Raw genomic sequence first — 25,574 nt, forward strand, 5'->3', positions numbered from 1 at the left:
TCCGAGGGCCACGTGCAGCGGCTGCTCTGGCTTCGGGGCCGCGGCCGCCTCCGCCACGTGAGCCTGGGCCTGTGCTCGCTCGTGTACGAGGCGCCCGTCGACGCCCAGGCCAGCCTCTACCAGGCCCGCTGCCGCTACCTGCAGCCCCGCTGGGCCGACTTCCCGGACCGGATCCTGGACGTGGGCTTCGTGGGCCGCTGGTGGGTGCTGGCCGCCCGCATGCGCGACTGCGACGTTAACGACGACGAGTTCCTCCACCTGCCGGCCCACCTGCGCGTCGTCGGGCCCCATCAGCTGCGCTCCGAGACCAACGAGCGGCTCTTCGACGAGAAGTACGAGCCCGTGGTGCTCACCGACGACCAGGTGGACCAGGCGCTGTGGGAGGAGCAGGTCTTGCAGAAGGAGAAGAAGGACCGACTCGCCCTCAGCCAGGCCGACTCCCTGGTGCGGCCCGAGGGGCCCAGATGAAACCCCGGGCCTGGGTCGGGTCGGGGCTCCGAGCCCCGGCGGCTTGTGTGGCCCGGAGCGCACGGCCGCTGCGAGCGGGGGAAGCAAATACTGTGCAGAGCGTGCTCTCCCTGCGTTTTCGCCACCTTTCCAGAAGGCCGCTCTCCCTCTCCCCCTCCCCTTGTTCCTTGTTAGCTGAAGCGGTTGCGGAGCCCTCTGGGTCGGGGAGGTGGGGAGGGCCCAGCGGTAAGACGGCGGAGTTGATCGGCGGAGTTGATCGCTGCGCTACGAGCGTTCTTCATGAGCCCTTTGTGTAAATGAACTTTTCGTGGAGTCTCACAGCCCCTCGCCCGAGGGATCCTATTTGTCGAGTGACTCCGGCGCTCTCCTAAAACTATTCAGATTTTTACTTTAAGCTTGGCAACGTTCTTTTCCTTGTCCTAAGTGTCTTTATTTGAAAATAAAGTTAAAAAATTACTGGTCTCAGGAAAGTGGGAAAATACCACAGGCATCCTGCGCCCCCTGCCCCCAGGGTACCCCAAATGGTAATGTTTGACAGGAAGCCACACCCGACCCGGAGACTGCAGTGGGAGGACTGCAGACTTCACAGGACAGCACTTTGCAAAAACCAACACCAAACTTTTTACCACCTAGGACAGTGATGTCAAAATGACACAGAAGGGGAAAACATTATTTGGAATTATCTACGGAATCATAGGTTTATATTTCAGAAACCCTGAAAACCCAGAATCCTGTGGAATGGGATGTGTTCGTGTACAAAGGTTAGGATAACCCTCCTTTACAGACACAGGAATGAGACTACCTCGGTCACCCGCGTGGTTTGTGGCTGCTTGATAAAACCGTGAGATGAAACAACGGTCTTCGTTGGGATGTTTGTGTTACTGCGTTCGGCCATTTAGTTTTGGTACTTCTAGACCTTCCATTCATGCTCCGTGCCGGACACACAGTAATTTTTATGTCCTTATTTTTGGGACAGTGGAGCATCTTGTACGTCAGCATCTTCACTTTACAGCAGAAAAAGTGAGCTTCAAAAAGTCCATTTTTTTCTGGGGCTCCTGGGTGGCTCAGTTAGGTGTCCAACTCAGGTCATGATCGCATGGTTCATGGGTTCCAGCCCTGCGTCAGGCTCTGTGCTGCCAGCTCAAAGCCTGGCGCCTGCTTCAGATTCTGTGTCTCCCTTTCTCTCTGTCCCTATTGTGCTCACGCTTTCTCTCAAAAACAGACATTAAAAAAATTTTAAAAAGTGGATTTTTTCCCAAGACTGTGGCAGAGCCAGGATTCAAACTGCAACTCCCAACCCTGTGCCTTAATCCTCGAACTCGGGATGCTATTTTTTGATCCTAACAGCATCCTGCTAGAAATTATTAAATGTTGCTATCACTAGCCATAGATAAAACTTAAATACACGAGGGGCGCCTGGGTGGCTCAGTTGGTTAAGCATCTGACTTTGGCTCAGGTCATGATCTCACGGTTCGTGAGTTTGAGCCCCGCGTCGGGCTCTGTGCTGACAGCTCAGAGCCTGGAGCCTGTTTCAGATTCTGTGTCTCCCTCTCTCTCTCTGACCCTCCCCCATTCATGCTCTGTCTCTCTCGGTCTCAAAAGTAAATAAACGTTAAAAAAAAAAACAAAAACAAATACACGAATAGAAATTCTGCATACGGAATAAATTTTAAGTGAATATAAAAAAATGCAATAAGGACAAAAGACAAAGGATACGAAGTTATAATCCTATATGGTTACCTGCAGAAATTTCTGGGCCTAAATCCTGATGTCTTTGTTAAAGAGATATTGGCCAACTTCAGGGAAAGTTCTAAGACACACTGGCATCCAAGTGAGATGTGTTCCTTAGTGTGATCAGAAGTTCTGGAAGAGAACTGCACAGCTTCCTTGCTTGAGGTGGTTATTAAATGCCACTTCTGGGGCACCTGAGTGGTTCAGTCAGTTAAGCATCTGACTCGGGCTCAGGTCATGATCTAACGGTTCTTGAGTTTGAGCCCCTCATTGGGCTCTGTGCTGACAGCTCAGAGCCTGGAGCCTATTTTAGATTCTGTGTCTCCCTCCTTCTGCCCCTTCCCTGCTCGTGCTCTCTCGCTCAAAAAAAAAAAAAAAAAAATTTGAAATAAAAATAGGGTTTTAATGTTTAAGTCTCAGCTTTCATACTGGTTTTGTAACTGACCAAGGCTAGAACAGTTACATAAGAAAAAAGGGGAACAAATTGTAAAGGGAGTAAAACTGATACTATTTGCAGATAATGTATTATTTACAGAAATCTCTAAAGACCCCATGAAAAAACGGATAGAATAAATGAATTCACTAATGTTGAAAGATACAAAATGCAAAAAGTCTGTTGTATTTCCATACCCTAATAATGAACAAATTAAGAAAACAATCTAATTTACAAGTGCATCAAAAACACCACCTGGGAATAAATTTAACCAAAAAAGTGAAAGACCTTCCTTAACCAAGGAAGTGAAAACTTTAAGACATTTATGAAAAATCTGAAGACACAGATAAATGTAAAGATATACGGTGCTCATGGATGGGAAGAATATTGTTAAAATGTCCATATTCCCGGGCACCTGGGTGGCTCAGTTGGTTGAGCGTCTGACTTCGGCTCAGGTTTGTGAGTTTGAGCCCCACATCGGGCTCGCTGCGGTCAATGCAGAGCCTGCTTGGGATCCTCTGTCCCCCTCTCCCACTGATTCTCTTTCTAAAGAAATAAACATTAAAAAAAAAAATCCATATTCCCCAAAACAATCTGCAACCCTACCAAAACTCCAATGGCATTTCACAGGGAAAAAAAAAAAATCCTAAAATTTATAGGGAACCCCAAATAGCCAAAGTAATCTCAGGGAGGAACAAAGCTGGAGGCGTCATGCTTCCTGATGAAGTATGTTGCCAAGGTATAGTATTCAAAACAGCATGGTATCAGTATCATACAGACACAGCTCAATGGAACCAGAGAGCCCAGAAATAAACCTACGAATATATGGTCAATTGATTTATAACAAAGGAGCCAAGAACACACAGTGGGTAGAGAGCAGTCTCTTCAGTAAATGGTGTTGGGAAAACCAGACAACCACATTCAAAACGAAACAGGGCCACTATCTTACACCACATACCAAAAGTAATTCAAAATGGATTAAAGAACAGGACACCCGAAACCATAAAACTAGAAGAAAACATACGCAGGAAGCTCCTTGACATTGGTCTTGGTGACGATTTTTTGGATTTGGCACCAAGAGTGCAAGGCAACAAAAACAAAAGTGGAACCAAGGCAAACTAAAAAGCTTCTGCACGGCACTCTCAAAAATAAACATTTATTAAGAAAAGGCGGGGGGTGGTGGGGAAGCACCTGAGTGGCACAGTCGGTTAAGCGTCTGACTTCGGCTCAGGTCATGATCTCACAGTTCGTGAGTTCGAGCCCCGTGTCCGGCTCTGTGCTGACAGCTCGGAGCCTGGAGCCTGCTTTGGATTCGGGGTCTCCCTCTCTCTCTGCCCTTCCCCTGCTCACTCTCTTTCTCTCTCATAAATGAATATTAAATGTTAAAACAAAAAAAGAAAAAAAACTAACTCAAAAAGATCCATGTTCCCCTATGTTCACTGCAGCATTATTTAAAATAGCCAATATATGGAAACACCAGTGAATGATCGGATAAGGACGATGTGATGGATGTAGGATAGAATATTACTGAGCCATAAAAAGTAGGAAACCTTGCCATTTGCAACAACGTGGATGGACCTTGAGAACTTTATGCCAAGTAAGATAAGTGAACCAAAGACAAATGCCAGGGGAACTCACTTATGTGTGGAATCTAAAAAACAAAAAGAAGAAAAAATAAAACTGGGCTCACGGATACAGAGAAGAGACTGGTGATTGCCAGAGAATGGAGGCAAAGTGAGTAAAGGGGTCAAAAGGTACAAACTTCAAGTCGTAAAATAAGTCATGGGCATATAATATATTGTATAGTGACCATGGTTAATAATATGGTATATTTTGGGGGCACCTGGGTGGCTCAGTCGGTTAAGCATCCGACTTCAGCTCGGGTCATGATCTCACAGGTCCCGCATAGGGCTCTGTGCTGACAGCCCAGAGCCTGGAGCCTGCTTCGGATTCGGTCTCCTTCTCTCTCTGCCCCTCCCCACTTGTGCACTCTCAAAAATAAATAAATGTAAAAAAAAAAAAAAATTTTTTTAAAGACCCTCCCTTTCTCTCCCTCTGCCCAGCTCATGCTCCCTCTCACTCTCTAAAAGAAAATTTAAGAAAACCAAAACCACTTTTTTTAATAATATATATTTTTAAAAGCAGGGTTTGAATCTCACCTTCCACACTTCCTAGCTTTGTGACTGACCTAGGACAGGTGGAGCTCCTTATCTGTAAATGGGAAAGGACTCTGCCCAGGGTTGTTAGGAAAAAATCAAAAACCACCAGAAAGCACTTGGTACCCGGCACGCATCTGCACTGCAGGTTGTGTCCGCGGATCTCATGGGTGAGACCGTGGCTCTGAATCTGTGCCCCACAATTACCTGTTACCTGGAAGGGCTGCTGCCCCCGAGCCTTGCAGACAGCCCAGCCTGCAGGGATGGAGCCCGCCCAGGGCTGCCCACGGGGAGGGCTCAGTAAACAGAGGATGGACAGGGCCTGGGACTTGTCCCCCAGAGCCCAAAGACACCTGGATACAATAGGCTCATTTTCTTGAGGCCAGTTCTCGCTTTTTCTTATTCTTTTTTAAAATATTTTTGAGAGAGAGAGAGCACAAGCTGGGGGGTGGGGGCAGAGAGAGAAAAAGAGGGAGAGAGAGAGAGAGAGAGAGACACGGAGACAGAATCCGAAGCAAGCTCCAGGCTCTGAGCCATCAGCACAGAGCCCGACGCGGGGCTCAAACTCACAAACTGGGAGGTCATGACCTGAACCGAAGCCGGCCACTTAGCCCATTGAGCCACCCAGGTGCCCCTCAGATTTATCCTTAACAAGCTTTAATGATTTCGGCCTTCCCAGCCAGTCCGGGGTTGGCTCCAGGCGCTCGAAGCAGGCTGTTGTAATCAGAGAGGCCAGCAGAGGGCACCAGAGACGGGGCTCAGAGAAGCTGGCTGGCTCCTCCCCAGTGGGAAAGGCTAGCCCCCCACTAGCTTTTGTTCTGAGAAGCAGCCGAGGAGGTAGTGCGGTGGGCACACATCCCTCCTTTAGGGCACACGCTGGTCTTTAGAGACGTTGGTAGATGGTGGCCAAGGTCAGGGCTGCAGGGAGGGGCCGCACCCATCCCTCGAACCTGCACCTACCTTGTTAGCTGGAGGCCTGATGCTCCCCCTTGAGACTTCCTGGAGTGCACGGACGGACAGACTGGCAGGGTCGCCTGGTTTGCCTTGGGAGCCCTTCCAGTCCCCTGGTGTTCTGGAAGTTGTATTGAGGCATCCAACGCAGTAGGACCTGGGGTAGCGGAAGGCAAGCGGGGTGCCTAGGGCAGAGGCTTTAAGGCAAGCGGGGTGCCTAGGGCAGAGGCTTTAAGGAGCTCCGTCCCTGGGGGCAACAGCGCAGGGGCGGCCCCTGGGAGGCAACGCCTCCTTAAGTTCTGCGACCGAGGGGCCTCACTCGGCTGGAGTCCAGACCTCACAGCAAGCTCGGCAGGGATCACCAGAGCGTGCTTCCCAGACTCGCTCCTCCCTGAGGCCACAAGCTTTTCTTAGGTCCGTGCTCATAGCCACAGGTGGAAGCACGTGACTTTTTAAGAGCTCTCAGCCAATCACCCTCGTCCGAATTTAGTTACAGCAGAGGTACCTATTTGGGAGACACCTGAAAGAGGAGAGAGCCAATAGGACGTTAAGGCTTGGGAACGGCCAACAAAGCTCTAGAACTCTTTTGTCTGAAAAATTCCAAACACACAACTATGTCTGAACCTCCACACGGACTCGTCACCCAACTCAACAGCGAAGACTGTGAGCCACGTTTGTATCAGGTGTCCCTTCTTAAGGTTTCCTTTGACAGAGTAGCTTAGTAATGTTTTATTTTTAGTTTTGAGAGAGAGAGAGCACAAGTGGGGAAGAGGCAGACAGAGAGGGAGACAGAAGATCTGCCGTGGGCTCTGCACGGACAGCACAGAGCCCGACGCGGGGCTCGAATTCACAAACCATGACATCAAGTCGGACGCTCAACCGACTGGGCCACCCAGGCGCCCCGCTAGAGTATTTTAAAGCAAATCCCAGACATCGCAGCAACAAACCCCTATAGTTTCCGCGTGCACTTTTTTACACAGTGACAACGTGATTGTCACACCAAACAAAATCTAGAGTAATTTTCTGGAATCATCTGAGGCCAGTCCGTGATCATTTTTCTCGGATAGTCTTAACACGTGTTCTCAAACTTTGATCTGTTTGAATCTAGAACCAAACAAAATGCACATATTCTTTTTTTTAATATTTATTTATATTTGAGAGAGAGCGGGAGCGAGGGAGGGGCAGAGAAACAGAATCTGAAGCTGACTTCAGGCTCTGAGCGGTCAGCACAGAGCCCCACTTGGGGGCTTGAACTCACAGTGAGATCACGCCCTGAGCCAAAGTCAGATGCTCAACCAACTAGGCCACCCAGGTGTCCCTCTATTTGGTTGTTTTAACTCCTGTTTAATCTAGAGAAGTCTCCCCCCTACAGCTTTGACCTATTGCAAAAATGAGTTTAACCATCTTGAGATGTAGCCCACATGAGGGGTTGGTCAGCTTGTTGTCGGCTGGGTTCCAGGCAACCACAATTTTTATTTATTTATTTATTTTATTTATTTATTTATAGATGGATTTTTTTTTAATATTTTTTTTTCAACGTTTATTTATTTTTGGGACAGAGAGACACAGAGCATGAACTGGGGAGGGGCAGAGAGAGAGGGAGACACAGAATCGGAAGCAGGCTCCAGGCTCTGGGCTCGGGGCCATCAGCCCAGAGCCTGACGTGGGGCTGGAACTCACGGACTGTGAGATCGTGACCTGGCTGAAGTCGGATGCTTAACCGACTGCGCCACCCAGGCGCCCCGATGGATTTTTTTTTTAAGTTCATTTATTTATTTAGAGAGAGGGAGTGACCCCCGAGCAGGCTCTGCACCATCAGCACAGAGCCCAATACGGGGCTCAAACTCACAAACTGTAAGATTATGACCTGAGCTGAAATCAAGATTTGGATGCTTAACTGACTGAGCCACCCAGGTGCCCGCAACCACAATTTTAAATCTTCCCAGGTGATGTCAATAAACAACCAAGCCTGGAACCACTGGTCAGGAGGTTCTAGCACGCCCCTTCCCAGTGGGTACTTTGGATTAGTCCCGCATCACGTGTTGGGAGGCATGCCATGACTGGCTGTCCCGAACAGGGCCCTCCGGGGTGAGGTGTCCTCTTTGCCTTTCATCTAAGGATTTTTTTATTTTTTTAACTTAAAAAAATGTATTTAAGTGTTTATTTTTGAGAAAGAGCGTTAGTGGGGGAGTGGGGGAGAGAGAGAGAGACAGACGGGGGTCACAGAACCCGAGGCAGGCTCCAGGCTCTGAGCTGTCAGCGCAGAGCCTGACACGGGGCACGAACTCACGAACCACAAGATCCTGAACCTGATCCGACGTCTGACACTTAACCGACTGGGCCACCCAGGCGCCCCAATACTTTTGTTCTTGTCACCATATCTGGGGCTCATGAGACTCCAGCATCCCACGTAAACTGCCATCGAGTCACCGTGACCTACCAGATGGAGCTTCTGGAGAACTCGCTGCCCTCCCCTATGACAAGTCCTGGGCTTGCCCTTTAAGCATTTCCCTGAGGGCCGCTGCAAGGCCGTGATGGCCTCTTCCCCACCCGACAGCTGTTTCGAATAGCCGCTCATTGTTACGGACAACACCTGTGACGATGGCCATCCCTGGGCCAGCTGAGACCAGAACAGGCACCGCCAGGGACCGTCGTGGACTCGGCTGGACCCAGGAGCTCCCAAGCGCGCTGCGAACACCCTCGGCAGCCCCGGAGGGCCCGCCGAAACCGGTTCCTTGGAGCCGCTGCCCTTGTCAGCGATGTCCCAGGCCTTCCGGCCCCCACCCCCACCCCACCCCTCTCTCTTACTCGACCCGCTTTGAATAAGGGAAAAATTGCCAGGGTAGTTGGCACGGGTAAGGCTCCAGGCTTTTAAGCTGTCCATTTATTTATTTTTTTGACGGAGGTGAAACCCACATAACATCAAGTCGACCCGTTCGAGGTGTACCATACAGTGGGATTTAGAACATTCGCATGGTTGTAGGCTCAGTGGTGTGGGAAAAGGAGGCAGAAGGAAACGGCAGATAACGTTTCTCCCGGGACTCCCTACTTAGTAGTAACGCTTTGCCAGAGGGAAAAACAACCTTGGCTTGACGACCGCTAGGCCTCCAGTACCCCGGGAGTCTGCTTTAGTCTGTGGAAATCCCACTGGAAACTCCTCCTTGGCTTCACCTCCCCCAGCTCCCAAGTGTGTAACCAGTGTCTCTCCATGGTCCCTGGGGCAGCTCTTCCTGCCCGCCGGTCCTGTGCCCGTGTTTATTTTTGATTTTGTTTTTGTTTTTTGAGGGGGTTAAAGGAGCCTTTATTAGAATGTTGTAGCGGTGTGTTTTGAAGGCGGCGAACCTACAAAATAGGGATTTTAAATTAAGTCCCTAACTGCATGGATAGGAAAACTGGGGCTGGGGCTGAAGCGGGGAGCAGCGTACCCCATCTCCACGTCGACGCGCGTGTGTGCGTGCACACAGGACACCCTTGCACCTGCGCGGAGGCAGCCCCGTTGTGCCCGTGTTTTAATAAAATCACCTTTCTGCGCCAAAGACATCTTCCAGAATTCTTTCTTGGCCGTCGGCTCCTGACCCCACGAACCCCACTATCACCCCAAGCCTCATCAACCACCACCTCGACCTATTTCTAAAGCATTTTTATCACCCCAAAATAAGGCTCGGTACCCATTAGGCAGTCACTCTCTACTCCCTGCCTCCCTCTAGCCCCTGCCCCCCCCCCCCGTCTGCTTTCTGTCTCTATGGATTTAGTGAATCTGGATATTTCATATAAACAGAATCACACAAGATGTGACTTTTGGCGTCTGACCTCTTTTCTTGCCTAATGTCTTCAAGTTTCATTCAGGTGGTAGCAAGTGTAGGATTTTATTCATTTTTCTGGATGAATAATATTCCGCTGTACGGATCTAGCATATTTTGTTGTTCACTCATTCAAAGATTGGACATCCGGTGGGGCGCCTGCGTGGCTCAGTCAGTTAAGCGTCCAACCCCGGCTCAGCTCACAATCTCACAGTTCGTGAGTTCGAGCCCCGCGTCGGGCTCTGTGCTAACAACTCAGAGCCTGGGGCCTGCCTCGGATTCCGCGTGTCCCCCTCGCTCTCTGCCCCTGCCCCACTCAACCCTCTGCCTCTCTCTCAAAAATAAATAAACATTGGGGCACCTGGGCGGCTCAGTTGGTTAAGCGTCCGACTTCGGCTCAGGTCATGGTCTTGCGGTTCGTGGGTTCAGGCCCCGCGTCGGGCTCTGTGCTGACAGCTCAGAGCCTGGAGCCTGCTTCGGATTCTGTGTCTCCCTCTCTCTCTTTGACCCTCCCCCGTTCATGTTCTGTCTCTCTCTGTCTCAAAAATAAATAAACGTTAGAAAAAATTAAAAAAAAAGACCAAAATGTTTAAAAATAAATAAATAAATAAACACTAAAAAGAAAAGTAAAAAAATCAGTAAAATCTAAAAGCCTGCAAAACCCACTTCTCTGTAATGACATAAAGGCATGCTAAGACATGTTAAACACCAGACTTAGAACGGTCTCGGTCTCTGGTGGGGTCCAAGGCAGGAAAGTGGGGAGGTGCATGCTGGAGACCTTCGCTCTATTGGCAAAGCCAGGAGGTGGGTATGTGGCTGTTTGCTGTATTCATCTTCGTATGTCTTGTTATCTCTTAAATTCTGCAGAGCGAAACAGAGAACATCAAACAAAACCGGGGGCAGGGTTAAGGGAAGGACAGCTGAGTGCCTGGCTCGACTTACGTTTTTCACAGAATGAGATCAGCCGCTGCTCCCTCAACACTGCTCAAGTTCAGGGTCGCTGGGGAGTCACGGTTTGACGTCCAGATAAGCGGGAAACTACCTTTATGCCTGTTAAATAACAAAATTCAACCGAGTAAATTTTCAGCTGGCTTTATTAATCGATTCGAGAATCACGCAGCATTCCCATCTAGCAAGTGGAGCAGAGCTCCAAAGGACTTATGGAAAAGGGAAGTTTTTTAAGTTTATTTATTTATTTTCAGAGAGAGAGAGAGAGAGAGAGAGAGAGAGAGAGAGAGACGAAGAATGCAAGCCAGGGAGGGGCAGAGACAGGGAGGGAGAGGATCCCAAGCAGGCTCCGTGCGGTCAGCACACAGCCTGACACGGGGCTCGATCCCGCGAACGATGAGATCATGGCCTGAGCCGAAATCAAGAGTCAGACACTTAGCCAAGTGAGCCACCCAGGCGTCCCGAAAACAAAAGGTTTTTATTTATTTTATTTTTTTTTTTTAAAAGAAGGGTGCAGAGATGTACAATTTTCTTTTTTTTTTAATTTTTTTTTTCTACGTTTTTATTTATTTTTGGGACAGAGAGAGACAGAGCATGAACGGGGGAGGGGCAGAGAGAGAGGGAGACACAGAATCGGAAACAGGCTCCAGGCTCTGGGACATCAGCCCAGAGCCTGACGCGGGGCTCGAACTCCCGGACTGCGAGATCGTGACCTGAGCTGAAGTCGGCCGCTCAACCGACTGTGCCACCCAGGCGCCCCAACAAAAGGTTTTTAGAGGTAGAGAGGGAGCGTCAGAAAGGAAAAGATCAGCAAAGAACCCATTGTTTTAGGCAAAGTCACCCTCCTAAGGAGGAATGGCAGGAGTCTTTCAGTAACTTTCCTAGAGCTAACCAGAAAATGGCCGGAGGCGACATTTCTGGAGGGCTGAACTGCAGTTAGGTCAAGTGTCAACTCTTGCTTTACTGACTTGGGGCCTGAACCTAAGTGATGCCATTTGGGGCCTGTGGTTTTCTTTTTAATGTCCCCTTGGCAGAAGTGTTGAGGGGAAATATGGGTCCAGGCACCGAAGCTCTACTATTTTGGAGGAGACTATTCAGAGACCAAATTATTATGCAAGAGCTCTCACGGAACCAGTTTGAGAGCAAATAGTCCACAAACTCCAACCTTTTACTGGTGCTTAGCAAACCGAGGAGTGAAGGCTGGAGTTTTGGAAGTAGGTTTTGAGGACTGTATTTCTTGGAGTATCTCCTTAAAGGGTATATTTGCTGCAGGGTGGCCGCGTCTAAAAACTGAAACCAGTAAAAATGAACACGTGGAAGCAGCAGTTTACCCCAGGTCCATTCTTGTCATGCAACACCACAGTCATTAACAAGGGAGCAAGATTCACAGACACCAACGTGGACGGATGTCCAGGGTGTGCACTGAACTAGCGAAAGCAAGTTTCAGAAGGGGCGGAGATAAATTCCCCAGAGTTGAACTGCTGGCTTAAAGGATGTGTGCATGGTGGATCCACGCCCATTAGGGCGGCCATAATAATAATAACGCCTGGAAAATAACCAGTGTTAGCAAGGGGCTGGAGAAATTGGAACCTGTGTGCTGTTGTTGGGAACGTAAAATAGTGGAACCGTTGTGGAAACAATTTGGTAGGTCCTCAAAAAGTTTAGAACAACCACATGACCCAGAAATCCCCCTTCTGTGTATACAACCTAAAGAATTGAAAACAGGGAGGGGCGCCTGGGTGGCTCAGTCAGTTAAGCTTCCGACCTCGGCTCAGGTTATGATCTCACAGTCTGTGAGTTCGAGCCGCACGTCGAGTTCTGTGCTGACAGCTCGGAGCCTGGAGCCTCCTTCAGATTCTGTGTCTCCCTTTCTCTGCCCCTCCCCCGCCCGTGCTTTGTCTCCCCCCCTCAAAAAATAAATAAACATTAAAAAATAAAATTTAGGGGCGCCTGGGTGGCGCAGTCGGTTGAGCGTCCGACTTCAGCCAGGTCACGATCTCGCGGTCCGTGGGTTCGAGCCCCGCGTCGGGCTCTGGGCTGATGGCTCGGAGCCTGGAGCCTGTTTCCGATCTGTGTCTCCCTCTCTCTCTGCCCCTCCCCCGTTCATGCTCTGTCTCTCTCTGTCCCAAAAATAAATAAACGTTGAAAAAAAATTTTAAAAATAAAATAAAATAAAATTTAAAAAGAATTGAAAGCAGGGACCCAGACTGATCTGTACACCTGTGTTTACAGCAGCATTGTTCACAACAAAGACGGAAGCAATATCCATCTGCAGAGAAATGGATAAATAAACTGTGGTCTATCCATACAATGGGATACTTATTATTCAGCCGTGCAAAGGAAGGAACCTCTGACACCTGCTACAACATGGACAAACCTTGAGGACGTCATGCAGAGTGAAATAAGCCCATCACAAAAGGGCAAATACCGTGTGGGAGGAATTTAGAGTAGTCAAAATGTTACTTAAAAAGTTTTTTTTAATTTTTTATTTTTAACGTTTATTTATTTTTGAGACAGAGAGAGACACAGCATGAACGGGGGAGGGTCAGAGAGAGAGGGAGACACAGAATCTGAAACAGGCTCCGGGCTCTGAGCTGTCAGCACAGAGCCCGACGCGGGGCTCAAACTCGCGGACCGCGAGATCATGACCTGAGCCGAAGTCGGCCGCTTAACCGACTGAGCCACCCAGGCGCCCCAGAATGTTATTGTTTTTAATGTTTATTTATTTTTGAGAAAGAGAGTGAGTGAGCAGGGAAGGGGCTGAGAGAGAGGGAGACACAGAATCCGAAGCAGGCTCCAGGCTCTGAGCCGTCAGCACAAAGCCAGACATGGGGCTCGAACTCACAAACCGCTAGCCGAAGTCGGCCGCTTAGCCGACTGAGCCACCCAGGCGCCCCATGAAGTCAGACACTTAACCAATTGAGCGACCCAGGCGCCCCCCCCCCCCTTTTTTAAAGTTTATGTATTTTCAGAGCGACACAGAGAGAGCGCACAAATTGGGGGAGGGGCAGAGATAGAAGGGGGCTGAGGACCTAAAGCGGGTTCTGTGCTGACAGCAGGGAGCCCAATGGGGAGCTCAAACTCATGAACCACATCATGACGTGAGCCCAAGTCAGATGCTCCACCGACTGAGGCCCCCAGGCGCCCCTTGATACATTATTAACTGAAGTCCACGGTTTACATTAGGGTTCCCTCTTGGTGTCGTACGTTCTGTGGGTTTTGCCAAAGGCATAATGTCCTGGATCCACTCCAGCATGTGCAGAAGATAGTTTCAATGCCTTGAACATCAGACCCGTCCCTCCCCTGCAACCCCGGCTCTTTTCACTGTCTCTACAGATTCTACGTATAGCTATAGATCCCATTATTTATGGGACAGCTTTATTTACGCACCTACTGAAGGACATGCTGGTGACTTCCCCATGACCTGGCGGGTGGTGGCGGCCGGCAAGGGAGCGGCGCAGCGGCTGAGTGTGTGGCGCGTGCTGGCCACCAGAGGGAGCCAGATCCCCCCTTTTCTCCTCCACCAGGTCCGGGCCAACCATTTCCGTTCGTCCCCCTCCACCGTTCCCTGCACTAGAGTTGATCTCATCTTTGCCTCGAGCTAGGGCTGATCTGGAAGTCGGCCGGAGTCAGTCGTGGGCTTCGTCCAGAATCCCGCGCGGAGAAGTTAACGAACGGAAGGGCCAGCCGGACCTGCCGTCTGTAGACATGAGCCTGGCCACAGCGGAAGCAGGGAGAGAAAGCGGCCCCGGATCCCGATTCCGCCGAGCGCGACGCCACCGTCCCTGTGCCCAAGGATACTTGTGTCTGGTTTCATAAGAAAGCAGGGTCTGAGGAGAGGAGGGGATGGCGTGGGAACCCAGTGGTTTCTCTTTTGGTCTGAGGGACCCACTGGAGACGAGGGGACCACAGTGAGGTGAGGGCTGTGGTCAGCTGCCCACAGAGCTCTTTTGTCACGTGTGCACAGGGCTCCCCGGTGAGTTCAGATGCAGGTGGGACCGGCCACCAGAACGATGCCCTGCCTCGTCTTCACCCCGTGTGATTAAGGCTCTGTAGAGAACAGAGTGCCTGATCGATTCTTAAGGGCGTGTTTATTAAATATTTCTTGATCATTAAAAAATATTTCTTGATCATTTTTGAAAGAGAGAGAACACAAGTGGAGGAGGAGCGGAGGGGTTGCGGGGACACCAAATCCCAAGCAGGCTCCGAGCTGTCAGCACAGAGCCTGACATGGGGCTTGAACTCACGAGCCACGAGATCATGACCTGAGCTGAAGTCAGACACTCAACCGACTGAGCCCCCCCAGGCGCCCCTATAATTGTGATCGTTTTTAAGTGTCCAGTTCAGTGGCATTAACCACAGTCACGCTGTTGTGCAACCATCCCCACCATCCATCTCCAGAACTTTCTCATCTTCCCAAGCTGAAACTCTGTCCCCATGGAGCACTGACACTGCCCCCCCCACCCCCCCGGCTCCCTACCCCAGGCACCGCCTTCCATCGTTCTACTTCCGTCATTGTGAGTTTGACTCCTCTAGGGACCTCATATGAATGTAATCGTACAGTATTTGCCCCTCTGTGACTGGCTTTTTTCACTGAGAACAGTGTCCCCGAGGGCCATCCATGTTGTAGCGGGTGCTGGAATTTACTTCCCACTCAAGGGTGACTCCTAAGAGGGACTTCCTTCTGTCACGTTGCTGTTTCGTGCCTTATTTTCTATCTCTTTTATGTTTTTTTTTGTAGTGAAACATTCCCATTTTCTTTGTGGTTCCCCGGGGGATTACATTCAGCATCCTGAAGTTAGAACACTAATTTGGATTCATACCAGCTTAATAACGATAACGAACAAAAGCTCCTTTACAGGAGCTGTTTCTTCGCACTTCTTTCGGTTGTCGGGGTCCCCAAATCACATCGTCATACATCGGGTGTCCAAAAGCATAAACAGGGTCGCCTGGGTGGCAGCCTGCTTGGGATTCTCTTGCTCCCTGTGCTCCTCCCCCACATGCTCTCTCTTGCTCCCTCTCAAAAATAAATAAACTTAAAAAAATTTCTCATTGTTTACTTTTGAGAGAGGGAAGGAGGGTGGAAGAGAGAGAGAGAGGGAGGGAGGGAGGGAGGGAGAACATGAGCGGGGGAAGGGCAGAGAGAGAAGAAGACAGAGGATCCGAAGTGGGCTCTATGCTGACGGCACAGAGCCCAATGCGGGGCTCGAACTCACAAACCGCGAGATCGTGACCTGAGCCGAAGTCGGACGCTCAACTGACTGAGCCACCCAGGCGCCCCTCTCTCTCGCTTTCGAAGGACAGTTTTGCCAGATGTAGGCTATTTGACGCTTCTCTTTGTTTTGTACTTAGAACATATCAGGCCACTGCCTCTGGCCTCCAAAGTTTCTGATGAGAAATCTACTCGCGATCTGGAGGACCCTTCGTGTGATGAGTTGCTTCCCTCTTGCCCCTTTCAAGATTCGCATCGTCGCTGGCTGTCAGCAGTTTGGTAAGAACGCGTCCTGGTGTGGGTCTCTTTGAGTTCGCTCTGTCAGAGTTCATTGCGCTTCACGTTCGTTCCGCCAAATTTGGGAAGTCTGCAACCATCATTTCAAGCTCCGCGTCTGCCCCTTTGTCTCATTCTTTTCCTTCTGGAACTCCCACGAGGAGTATGTTGGTCTGCGTGATGGTTTCCCACAAGTCCCCAAGGCTCTGTTTACTTTTCTTCGTTCTTTTTTCTTTCTGTTCCTCAGACTCAATAAATACTATCGTCCCTATCTTCGTTTGTGCTGATTCTTTCGTCTGGCTGCTCAAATCTGCATTTGAGGTTGTTTTTTTTTTCTTTGCTTTTAGGTTTTCTAACTCCTTAAAAAAAGGTGTATTTATTCATTTTGAGAGAGAGTACACACAAGAGCGAGGGGGAGGAGCAGAGAAAGAGGGAGAGAGAGAATCCCAAGCAGGCTCTGTGCTGTCAGCACTGAGCCTGACGTAGGGCTTGAACTCGTAACCATGGGATCACGACTTGAGCTGAAATCAAGAGCCAGACACTCAACTGACTGAGCCACCCAGGCGCCCCTATGTTTTCTCTTTATTAATATTTCCATTGTGTTCATACAGATACGGTTCCTGTTCCCTTGTTCCCATCTTACATGCAAGTGGCAGGACCTGAACTCAGGCGCAAGCAGCCTGGTTCAACCTGAGGTCTTATCCACTGATTCTCCTTGGCAATGGCTTCTACATAGTTCACCTCTGTGGAGCAGGTCACCCTGGGACTGCTGGGTTAGTTACGTAAGAGGATACAGGGGCCAGGAGGCAAGAGACCGTTAGGTACCACGAGTTAAGTGAGACCATGTGCCTTAGCCTAAGAACAAAACAAAACAGCAAAAAATACAACAAAAACCTGTCTCTGTCACATTCAAAAGCATTTAAGGACACTAAGCTTCAGCACATAACACCTTGGAGAAGGGAATCAAGGTGACCTTTTCTTCAGCCCTCAAACGTGCCACATGCTTTCCAGATAGATGCCCATGAAGGCAGCACAGATTATCCAATAGCCACCTAGGTATTCACCGTGTCCTAAAAACTCCCCTTGGATTGTCTTCTGCTTGTCCCCCAACTTGGTCATGGAGTTCAAAGCTTTTCTTGAACATAAGCACACCAAACACGGTCATACCTCAGGACCTTTGCGCTTGCTGTTTCTTCTTCCTGAAAGCTCCTTCCCCTCCATATACCTGACTGATTCCATCCCTTCATTCTGGGCTCTGCTTAGCGTCACCTTTTTATTTTTATTTTTATTATTTTTGTAAAGTTTATTTATCTTTGAGAGACAGAGAGACAGCACGAGCCGGGGAGAGGCAGAGAGAGAGAGAGAGAGAGAGAGAGAGAGAGAACAGAATCCGAAGCAGGCTCCAGGCTCTGAGCTGTCAACGCAGAGCCTGATGTGGCTCGAACCCACAAACCACAAGGTCATGACGTGAGCCGAAGTCAGACGCTCAACCGACTGAGCCACCCAGGCGCCCAAGGGTCACCTGTTTAAAAGAGTGTTCCCTGACTACTCTGTCTGGGATCACTCTGTAGCCCCAAGCCCCACTTTGCCTTTCTTCCAGGTTCTTCTCGCTGGTCTCTTCTCTGCCCATCCCCCACGCTGAACGAAGGTCAGAAGAAGCCGGGATCTGTCTCTCTTGTTCACTACCCCTTCTCCAGTGCCTGATACGTAGCACACACTCAGTCAAGGTTACGAGCTGGATGTCTGTGTCCCTTCAAAATTCCCACGTTGAGATCCTAACCCCTCCGGTGACGGTATTAGGGAGGTCGGGCTCTTGGAAGGCGGTCAGATCTCGAGGCGAGAGCCCTCACGAACGGGATTTTTTTTTTTTTTATAATTTTTTTTTCAACGTTTATTTATTTTTGGGACAGAGGGAGACAGAGCATGAACGGGCGAGGGGCAGAGAGAGAGGGAGACACAGAATCGGAAACAGGCTCCAGGCTCTGAGCCATCAGCCCAGAGCCCGACGCGGGGCTCGAACTCACGGACTGCGAGATCGTGACCTGGCTGAAGTCGGACGCTTAACCAACTGTGCCACCCAGGCGCCCCACGAACGGGATTTTTGACCCCAGGGAGCTCTCTCTCTCTTGGCTCTTTCTCCACCAGGTGAGGACACCATAATACTTGTGCAAGCAAGGAAACGCACCCTCATCGGGAATCAAATGTGCAGCCGTCTCAGTCTTCTATTTCCCAGCCTGCAGAACCTGCAGAGAAATCTCTGCTGTTTATAAGCCGTCCAGTCTATGGTATCTGGTTACAGCAGGCTGAGTAGGCTACGATCGTCATTAATTAATGAATGACTTTACGTCCTGCACCTTATGTTCTGTAGAGAGGGCTTTGAGGTGACCTCAAATGACAGCCTGGGTGGCTGCAAATGCGAAGTCCTGCCCGTTCACTCAGTCACGACCGGTACTCACTGGACCCCAGCCATTAGATGCTGGTGGCCATAGCTTATATTTAGATTTCTTGCCATCATAGCGCTACTTTTTTTTTTTAATTTTTAATGCTTATTTATTTTTGAGAGAGAGACAGAGCGTGAGTGGAGGAGGGGGCAGAGAGAGGGAGACACAGAACCCCAAGTGGGCTCCAGGCTCCCAGCTGTCAGCACAGAGCCCCATGCGGGGCTCGAACCCATGAATCGCGAGACCATGGCCCGAGCCGAAGTTGGATGCTTAACCCACTGAGCCACCCAGACACCCCTATGCTACTTTTTTTTTTTTCAAAGAGTATGATTTCTAATAGCCTCTATGCTTGAGACCATACTTGAATTCTGTTCTACTTCGTCATGTGGTTGGGGGAAGGTCCCTCTGCCCGTACAGTGTGAGGCCATTGCTCTGTGATACTCTGCTTTCAAACGCTGCCTTATACAGTCAAAGCCCATCATGAGCCTTCTGGCTCTAAAACATTGTTAACTTGATGTACAGAGATGAAAATTGTTTAAGCGGAGATTAAAAAGACACCAATATCTTACACACACACACACACACACACACACACACACACACACACACAAACCCGCTCTACCTTGGTCTCTGTGCAACCATGTTCTTGGAGGGATGAAGGTGATGTCGATAGGGGACAATGTTACCATGGAGACGACTGGGCTTGGTCCTATGAACCATGTTCTTGGCAGGATGAAGGTGACATTGATACGGTACAACGTTACCATGGAGACAGCTGGGACCAGCTCTATTAGCTGCAGCCTTGCTAGCCGTTATCCCTGCAAAAAGGGTGTGAAGAAATTAACACGCCAGCAGCCCGGGACACGTGACTCCTACAGGGTCCGGGTCAGTTTGTGTGTTTAGGGACGGACGGGCAAAGGGCCCCTGGAAGCACCGTGAAGATGGTAAATGCAGGATCATCAGAACGAGACGTCAGAGAAACCTGGCAGTCCGCCCCCCTGTTGAAGGTTTGTGCCAGACTAATAGCAAGAGAAAGGAGAGGTGTTGGTGCCATTAGCGAAGGGAAAAAAAGCAAGCAAGCAAGCAAAGGACAAGAAAAGCTCACCTCGAAAATCCAGCCTACAAGCCTGAAGCCGAGTCGGAGCAGCTGGGGGTAGGCCTCGGCACCCAGATATCGTAGCGGACTTTGAGATTTATTTCAGTGGCCTGTTTCATCTAATGAAAGAAATGTTCTACTATTATCATACGGGGCAGCCGGGGCCACTTGCTCTAAAGGACAGTAAAAACACATGTGATAATGGCCACCGTGGAAAACAGTATGGCGGTTCCTGGAAGAATTCAAAACAGCTGGGTTCTTCCCCAGAAGAGGGGAAAGAAAGGTCCCCAAGAGATAACCACACACCCATGGTCACAGCACCGGGGTCCCCAGTAGCCCAAAGGTGTAGGCAGCCCTAGTGTCCACCAACGGATGAATGAATGAACAAAATGTGGTCCATCCATACAATGGAATGTGATTCAGACTTGAAAAAGAAGGACATTCTGGGGTGCCTGGGCGGCGCAGCGGGTTAGGCGTCTGACCCTGGTTCAGGTCATGATCTCACAGTTTGTGGGTTCGAGCCCCGCGTCGGGCTCTGTGCTGACGGCTCAGAGCCTGGAGTTTGCTTCAGATTCTGGGTCTCCTTCTCTGTCTCTGCCCCTCCCCCGTTTGTGCTTGCTGTCACTCTCTCTCTCTGTCTGCCTCAAAAATAAGTAAATAAGGGGCCCCTGGGTGGGTCGGTCGGTTGAGCATCCATTTTGGTTCAGGTCATGATCTCACAGTTCGTGGGTTCGAGCCCCGCATTGGGCTTTGTGCTGACGGTGCAGAGCCTGCTTGGGATTTTCTCTCTCTCTCTGCCCCTCCCCCACTTGCACGCTCTCTAAGTGAATAAATACACCTAAAAAAATTTTTTTTAATAAATAACTTAAAAAAAAGGACATTCTGACACAACATGGATGAATCCTGAGGACATTATGCTGAGTGAAATACGCCAGTCACAAAAGGAAAAATACTGTGATTCCACTTCTGTGAAGTATGTAGAATAGGCACATTCATAGAAACAGGAAGTAGATGGTGGCTGGGGGAGGGGAAGGAGGGTTAGTTTTAATGGGGACAGAGGTTCAGTTTCAGAAGATGGAAAAGTTCTGGAGATGGACGGTGGGCATGGCCGTGCACCAGTGTGAATGTGCTTAATGCCACTGAACAGGACACTTAAAGACGGGTAAGATGGTAAATTTTATGTTAACTCTGAATTGTGTGAGGAGGGGGAGGGGCAGAGGCGTGAGAGAGAATCTTAAGTAGAGTCCGTGCCCAGCGCAGAGCCCAACGTGGGGCTCGATCTCACGACCGTGAGAGCATGACCTGAGCTGATATCGAGAGTTGGACGCTTAACTGACTAAGCTACCCAGGCGCCCTTGATTTTTAAGAAATGTTTATTTGTTTATTTTTGAGAGAGAGAGAGAGAGAGAGAGAGAAAGAGGAAGAGAGGGAGACAGAGAATCCCAAGCAGGCTCTGTGCTGTCAGCGCAGAGCCCGACATGGGGCTTGAACTCATGAACCCTGAGATCACGACCTGAGGCGATACCAAGAGTCAGACGCTCCACCGATGGAGCCACCCAGGCGCCCCTTAACCATGATTTCTAAAAATTACTTTTCAAAATCAGCAACGTGGGGCGCCTGGGAGGCTCAGTCGGTTAAGTGCCTGACCTCAGCTCAGGTCACGATCTCACGGTCCGTGGGTTTGAGCCCCGCATCAGGCTCTGTGCTGATGGCTCGGAGCCTGGAGCCTGCTTCGGATTCTGTGTCTCCCTCTCTCTCTGGCCCCCCCCCCACTCTGTCTTTTTGTCTCTCACTCTCTCAAAAATAAACACTAAAAATATTTTTAAAAAAACCAGCATTGAGATGCATCTTAGCTGGACCCTATTACCCACTGAGGCTGCTGTGCCTGAGCCCTGCCATGACCTCATTAGACGGGGACACCAGCCAGGGGGCCAGGTGATAAGGAACACAGCCCCAACTCCGAAGGGCGCAGAGCCCTCACAGCACCGATACCTTCTAAGTGTCTCCTGTGCCACCAGCGACATGTGCCCCCTGGTCCGGGAAAGGTGATTCCGGTCCAGCCGCTGGTGGGGGGCTCAGGATTTCAACACAGGGGTGAGTGCAGGGGGCATCGACATTCATTCCACTGCAGTGACGGTCATGTTGAGAGGACGAGGCTTCTCTATGAACAACGGCTCAGAAGCAGCCCCGAGGCCGAGCGCTCAGACCTTCCTCGGTGGCAAATTCACGCCCTCTCCTTCGAGGATGACGCCAATACTTCCATACTGGAAGAATTGTACTTTTCAGTAGTCCCCACTCTTTGCATCCGACAACATCCCTGGTCCCTGGAGACAAAAGATGGTTCTAGTCTCTGCCCTCCCACACTTTACCATTTCCTGGAGGAAACGGATCGGGAGACTGTGTAGTAGGGTTTCGTGTGGTCCCCCCACTTCTGGGAGGCCATCTCTGAGATGTCATGCCGGAGAGGAGGGTCTTTGGTTTGCCGGGAGGCCTTGGGTCCCACTGGCTAGTCCAATGGTATGACTTAGGGTGGGGGCCGGAAAGACCCACAATGGGGTCTGCGTGGGGGCTTGGGGGGTCACGTGGCATCGGTGCATCTGGAGACTGAGATCAACCTTGTGGGCAATCGACTAATTGGTCAAATGTCCCCACGTACTAGGGCTCCCAGCAGACCTCAGCCCCTGTGCTTGGGTGAGCTTCCCTGGCTGGTGATGCTCAAGTCTTCTGGACATATCACACACCGATGCTGGGAGGGCAAATCTGTCCTGTCCCCGCAGGGAGAGGACAAGAGAAGCCGCACGTGTGGCGCTTGTCCCAGACACGGCCTGGGTGCCTCCCTCTTGGCTGATCTCAATCTGTAGCATCCTTTCCCCGTAATAAACCGTGGCTGCGGGTGTAACAGCTTCCGGTCAGTTCTGTCTTTCCAGTGAGTTGTCAAAGCCAAAGGTGGTGTTGAGAAAGCCTGAACTTGCAGCTGACATCACGAGTGAGGGCAGGGCCGCCTGGGGGTGGCTCAGTCGGTTGGGTGTCCCTCTCTTGATTTCAGCTCAGGGCAAGATCTCACGGCTCAGGGGTTCGAGCCCGATGTCAGACTCCGCGCTGACAGGGCAGAGCCCGCTTGCGATTCTCTCCCTCCCTCTCTCTCCCTGCCCTTCCCCTGCTCGCCCTCCTCTCTCAAAATAAATAACCTTTTTCGAGTCCGGCCAAGCCCTGACCGGTTACGGCTTGAGCAATTACGGTAGGTTGGCTCAAACTGCACCATCCTTCCCTGCAGGGTCGCACTGCTCTTTGTCGAGGTGCGTGCCGGGTCTGCGGCTCTGTTTTATCTCCGCTGGTGTGCTGATCCGTGGCTTTGCTGACCCGGCGGTGCTCTCTGAAAAGTCTCTCTTCCTCCTGAAAACAGTTAGCGGCTGGCTGTCGGCTTTTGAAATAATCCCCTAAACCCAACCCTGCAGGAGTCTTATAAAAGCTGCTGCGGAGTTGAAATGCTTGCAGAACGATCAGGTATCACTGGCTGGTATAAAAACAACAGCATCGGGGGCTCCTGGGGGGGGGGGGCGCTCAGTTGCTTGAGCGTCAGACTCTTGATTTCGGCACCAGCCACGATCTCACAGTCGTGAGATCGAGTCCCTCGTCAGGCTCTGCACCGGCTGTGGAGCCCGCTTGGGATTCTCTCTCTCCTTCTCTCTCTCGGCCCCTCCCCCTCTCACACTCTGTCTTTCTCTCTCTCAAAAATAAAGAAACATTGAAAAAAAATTTTTTTTAAAAAAGGAAGGAAATTCTGCCACCTGCTACAATGTGTGACAACTGTCTTCCACGGTGGCTGCCCCACTTCACATTTCCATCAGCAGTGCAGGATGGCTCCCTTTTCTTTTTCTGCTTTTTTTTCTTTTTTAACGTTTATTTTTTTATTTCGAGAGAGAGAGAGAAAGAGAGTTCTAGTGCAGGAGGGGCAGAGAGACAGGGAGAACGAATCCCAAGCAGGCTCTGCATTGTCAGCACAGAGCCCAATTTGGGGCTCGAACTCAGGAACCGTGAGATCGTGACCTGAGCCGAAACCAAGAGTCGAGTCGGATGCTCAACCGAACTGAGCCGCCCAGGCCCCCGAGATGGCTCCCTTTTCTCTAGGACCTCACAACACTTGTGATTTTCTTTGTTTTGTTTTTATATAATAGACATCCTAATGTACGTGAAGGGGTATCTCATTGTGGCTTTTATTTGCATTTCCCTAATGATTAGCGTTACTGAGAAAATATTTTATTTATTTATTTATTTATTTATTTATTTATTTATTTATTTATGTTTATTTATATTTGAGAGAGAGAGAGATAGTGTGAGCAGGGGAGGGGCAGAGAGAGAGAGAGGGAGACACAAACTCCAAAGCAGGCTCCAGGCTCTGAGCTGTCAGCATAGAGCCCGATGCGGAACTCGAACCCACGGACTGTGAAGTCATGACCTGAGCCAAAATCGGACGCTCCACCAACTGAGCCACCCAGGCGCCCCAAGAAAAAATTTATTTTTATTTTTTAAAGTTTATTTATTTTTGAGACAGAGAGAGACAGAGCATGAATGGGGGAGGGTCAGAGAGAGGGAGACACAGAATCTGAAACAGGCTCCAGGCTCCGAGCTGTCAGCACAGAGCCCGACGCGGGGCTCGAACTCACGGACCGCGAGATCATGACCTGAGCCGAAGTCGGCCGCTTAACCGACTGAGCCACCCAGGCGCCCCGCCAAGAAAATATTTTTAACCTAGGAATTATTTTGAGGCTAGCGAGAAGCATCCAAAATTAGGTAACACACAGCCACGCGTTATGTCCCGAGGTGACAGTGATACTCAGGTTGGTTCTTACCCACCTTCTGCGCTGAAATAGGCCTTTTTCTTTAAAAAAAAAAAAAAAAAAAAAAAAAGGCACACTTCCCTGCACACACTGGCAGCGGACATGGGAGCACCACACACCTGGGCTGGGCTCTCCGTGTGCAAACAGAGCCGGCCCAGGGCACCCAGCCTCACGAGGTCATCGGCTGGGGAAGGTCACATGGCCAGCTGCCCCATCGCTTCTGACCGGTGACCTCGGAAGCTGGTTTCACAGAAACCAGCTGTGCTGGGAGGCCGCCGGCCTTTCCCCTCTCTGGGGCTCCTGCAGCGTGTGCCCTGCGGGGTCTAGCTTCCCGACCCACACCCTGCGTCCTGGGCACTTGCCGCTCGGAGATCGTACAGTGATCACTGCATTTATGTTTCTCGCATCACATCCGGACACATTGGGATCTGGGCTGCTGCCTTCTATGCTCGAGAAACATGTGCTGAACTCTGGCCACCATACTGCTTTTTAAGAAAATGAGTTCTAGGGGAGCCTGGTGGCTCAGTCGGTTAAGCGTCCGACTGCGGGTCAGGTCATGATCTCACGGTTCGTGGGTTCGAGCCCCAAGCTAGGCTGACAGCTCAGAGCCTGGAGCCCGCTTTGGATTCTGTGTCTCCCTCGCTCTCTGCCCTTCCCCCCCCTCGTGCTCTGTCTCTGCCTCTCTCAAAAATAAAGAAACATTAAAAAATTAAAAAAAAAAAGAAAGCGAGTTCTAAACCGTTCATGTATCAACCTCAATACATTGCGTTATTATGAGTATTTCAAATTCGACCTTCATTTGGATTTACGCCCATTTATCACTTTTTTCGCTCAGCCTTCCTTCTTGGCTCTCAGCCCTCTCCCTCTTGGGATCACTTCTCTTCTGTTCTGCTTGAACAACATCCTTTAGAACTTCTTTTGACGTGGGTTTGCTGGTGGCAAACTCTTAGTTTTTATTTGCCTGAAACGTCTTCCTTTCGCTCTATCTTGAAAATGGTTTTCGGTGCTAAGTTGCCTCTTGTTTTTTTTGTTTTTTGTTTTTTTTTTTTAATTTTTTTTTCAACGTTTATTTATTTTTGGGACAGAGAGAGACAGAGCATGAACGGGGGAGGGGCAGAGAGAGAGGGAGACACAGAATCGGAAACAGGCTCCAGGCTCTGAGCCATCAGCCCAGAGCCCGACGCGGGGCTCGAACTCACGGACCGCGAGATCGTGACCTGGCGC

General features: G+C 50.2%; 1 protein-coding gene and 1 long non-coding RNA gene across 3 annotated transcripts in view; one reads left to right on the forward strand and one right to left on the reverse strand.

The window, feature by feature from the left end:
• Positions 1–1,324, forward strand: part of TIMM29 (translocase of inner mitochondrial membrane 29) — a 2,088-nt gene extending 764 nt beyond the window's left edge. Inside the window, exon 3 of the mRNA XM_040449644.1 lies at positions 7–1,324. Within this exon, the coding sequence (XP_040305578.1) occupies positions 7–468 (462 nt within the window). The 3' untranslated portion in view covers positions 469–1,324. The remainder of the gene's footprint in view (positions 1–6) is intronic.
• Positions 1,325–10,090: 8,766 nt separating this feature from the next.
• The window catches only part of LOC121013995 (uncharacterized), a 30,998-nt gene continuing 15,514 nt past the window's right edge, over positions 10,091–25,574 (reverse strand). Inside the window, exons 2-5 of one of the 2 annotated variants that reach the window (XR_005783011.1) lie at positions 19,522–19,631; positions 19,039–19,234; positions 10,482–10,589; positions 10,091–10,400 (exon numbers count right to left, since the gene is read on the reverse strand). This is a non-coding gene — a long non-coding RNA (uncharacterized LOC121013995). The remainder of the gene's footprint in view (positions 10,401–10,481; positions 10,590–19,038; positions 19,235–19,521; positions 19,632–25,574) is intronic. The other variant, XR_005783012.1, reaches the window with a different exon arrangement.

Source organism: Herpailurus yagouaroundi, unplaced genomic scaffold, assembly GCF_014898765.1.
Source record: "Herpailurus yagouaroundi ecotype Mexico unplaced genomic scaffold, PumYag 200, whole genome shotgun sequence".
Taxonomy (NCBI): Eukaryota; Metazoa; Chordata; class Mammalia; order Carnivora; family Felidae; genus Herpailurus; species Herpailurus yagouaroundi.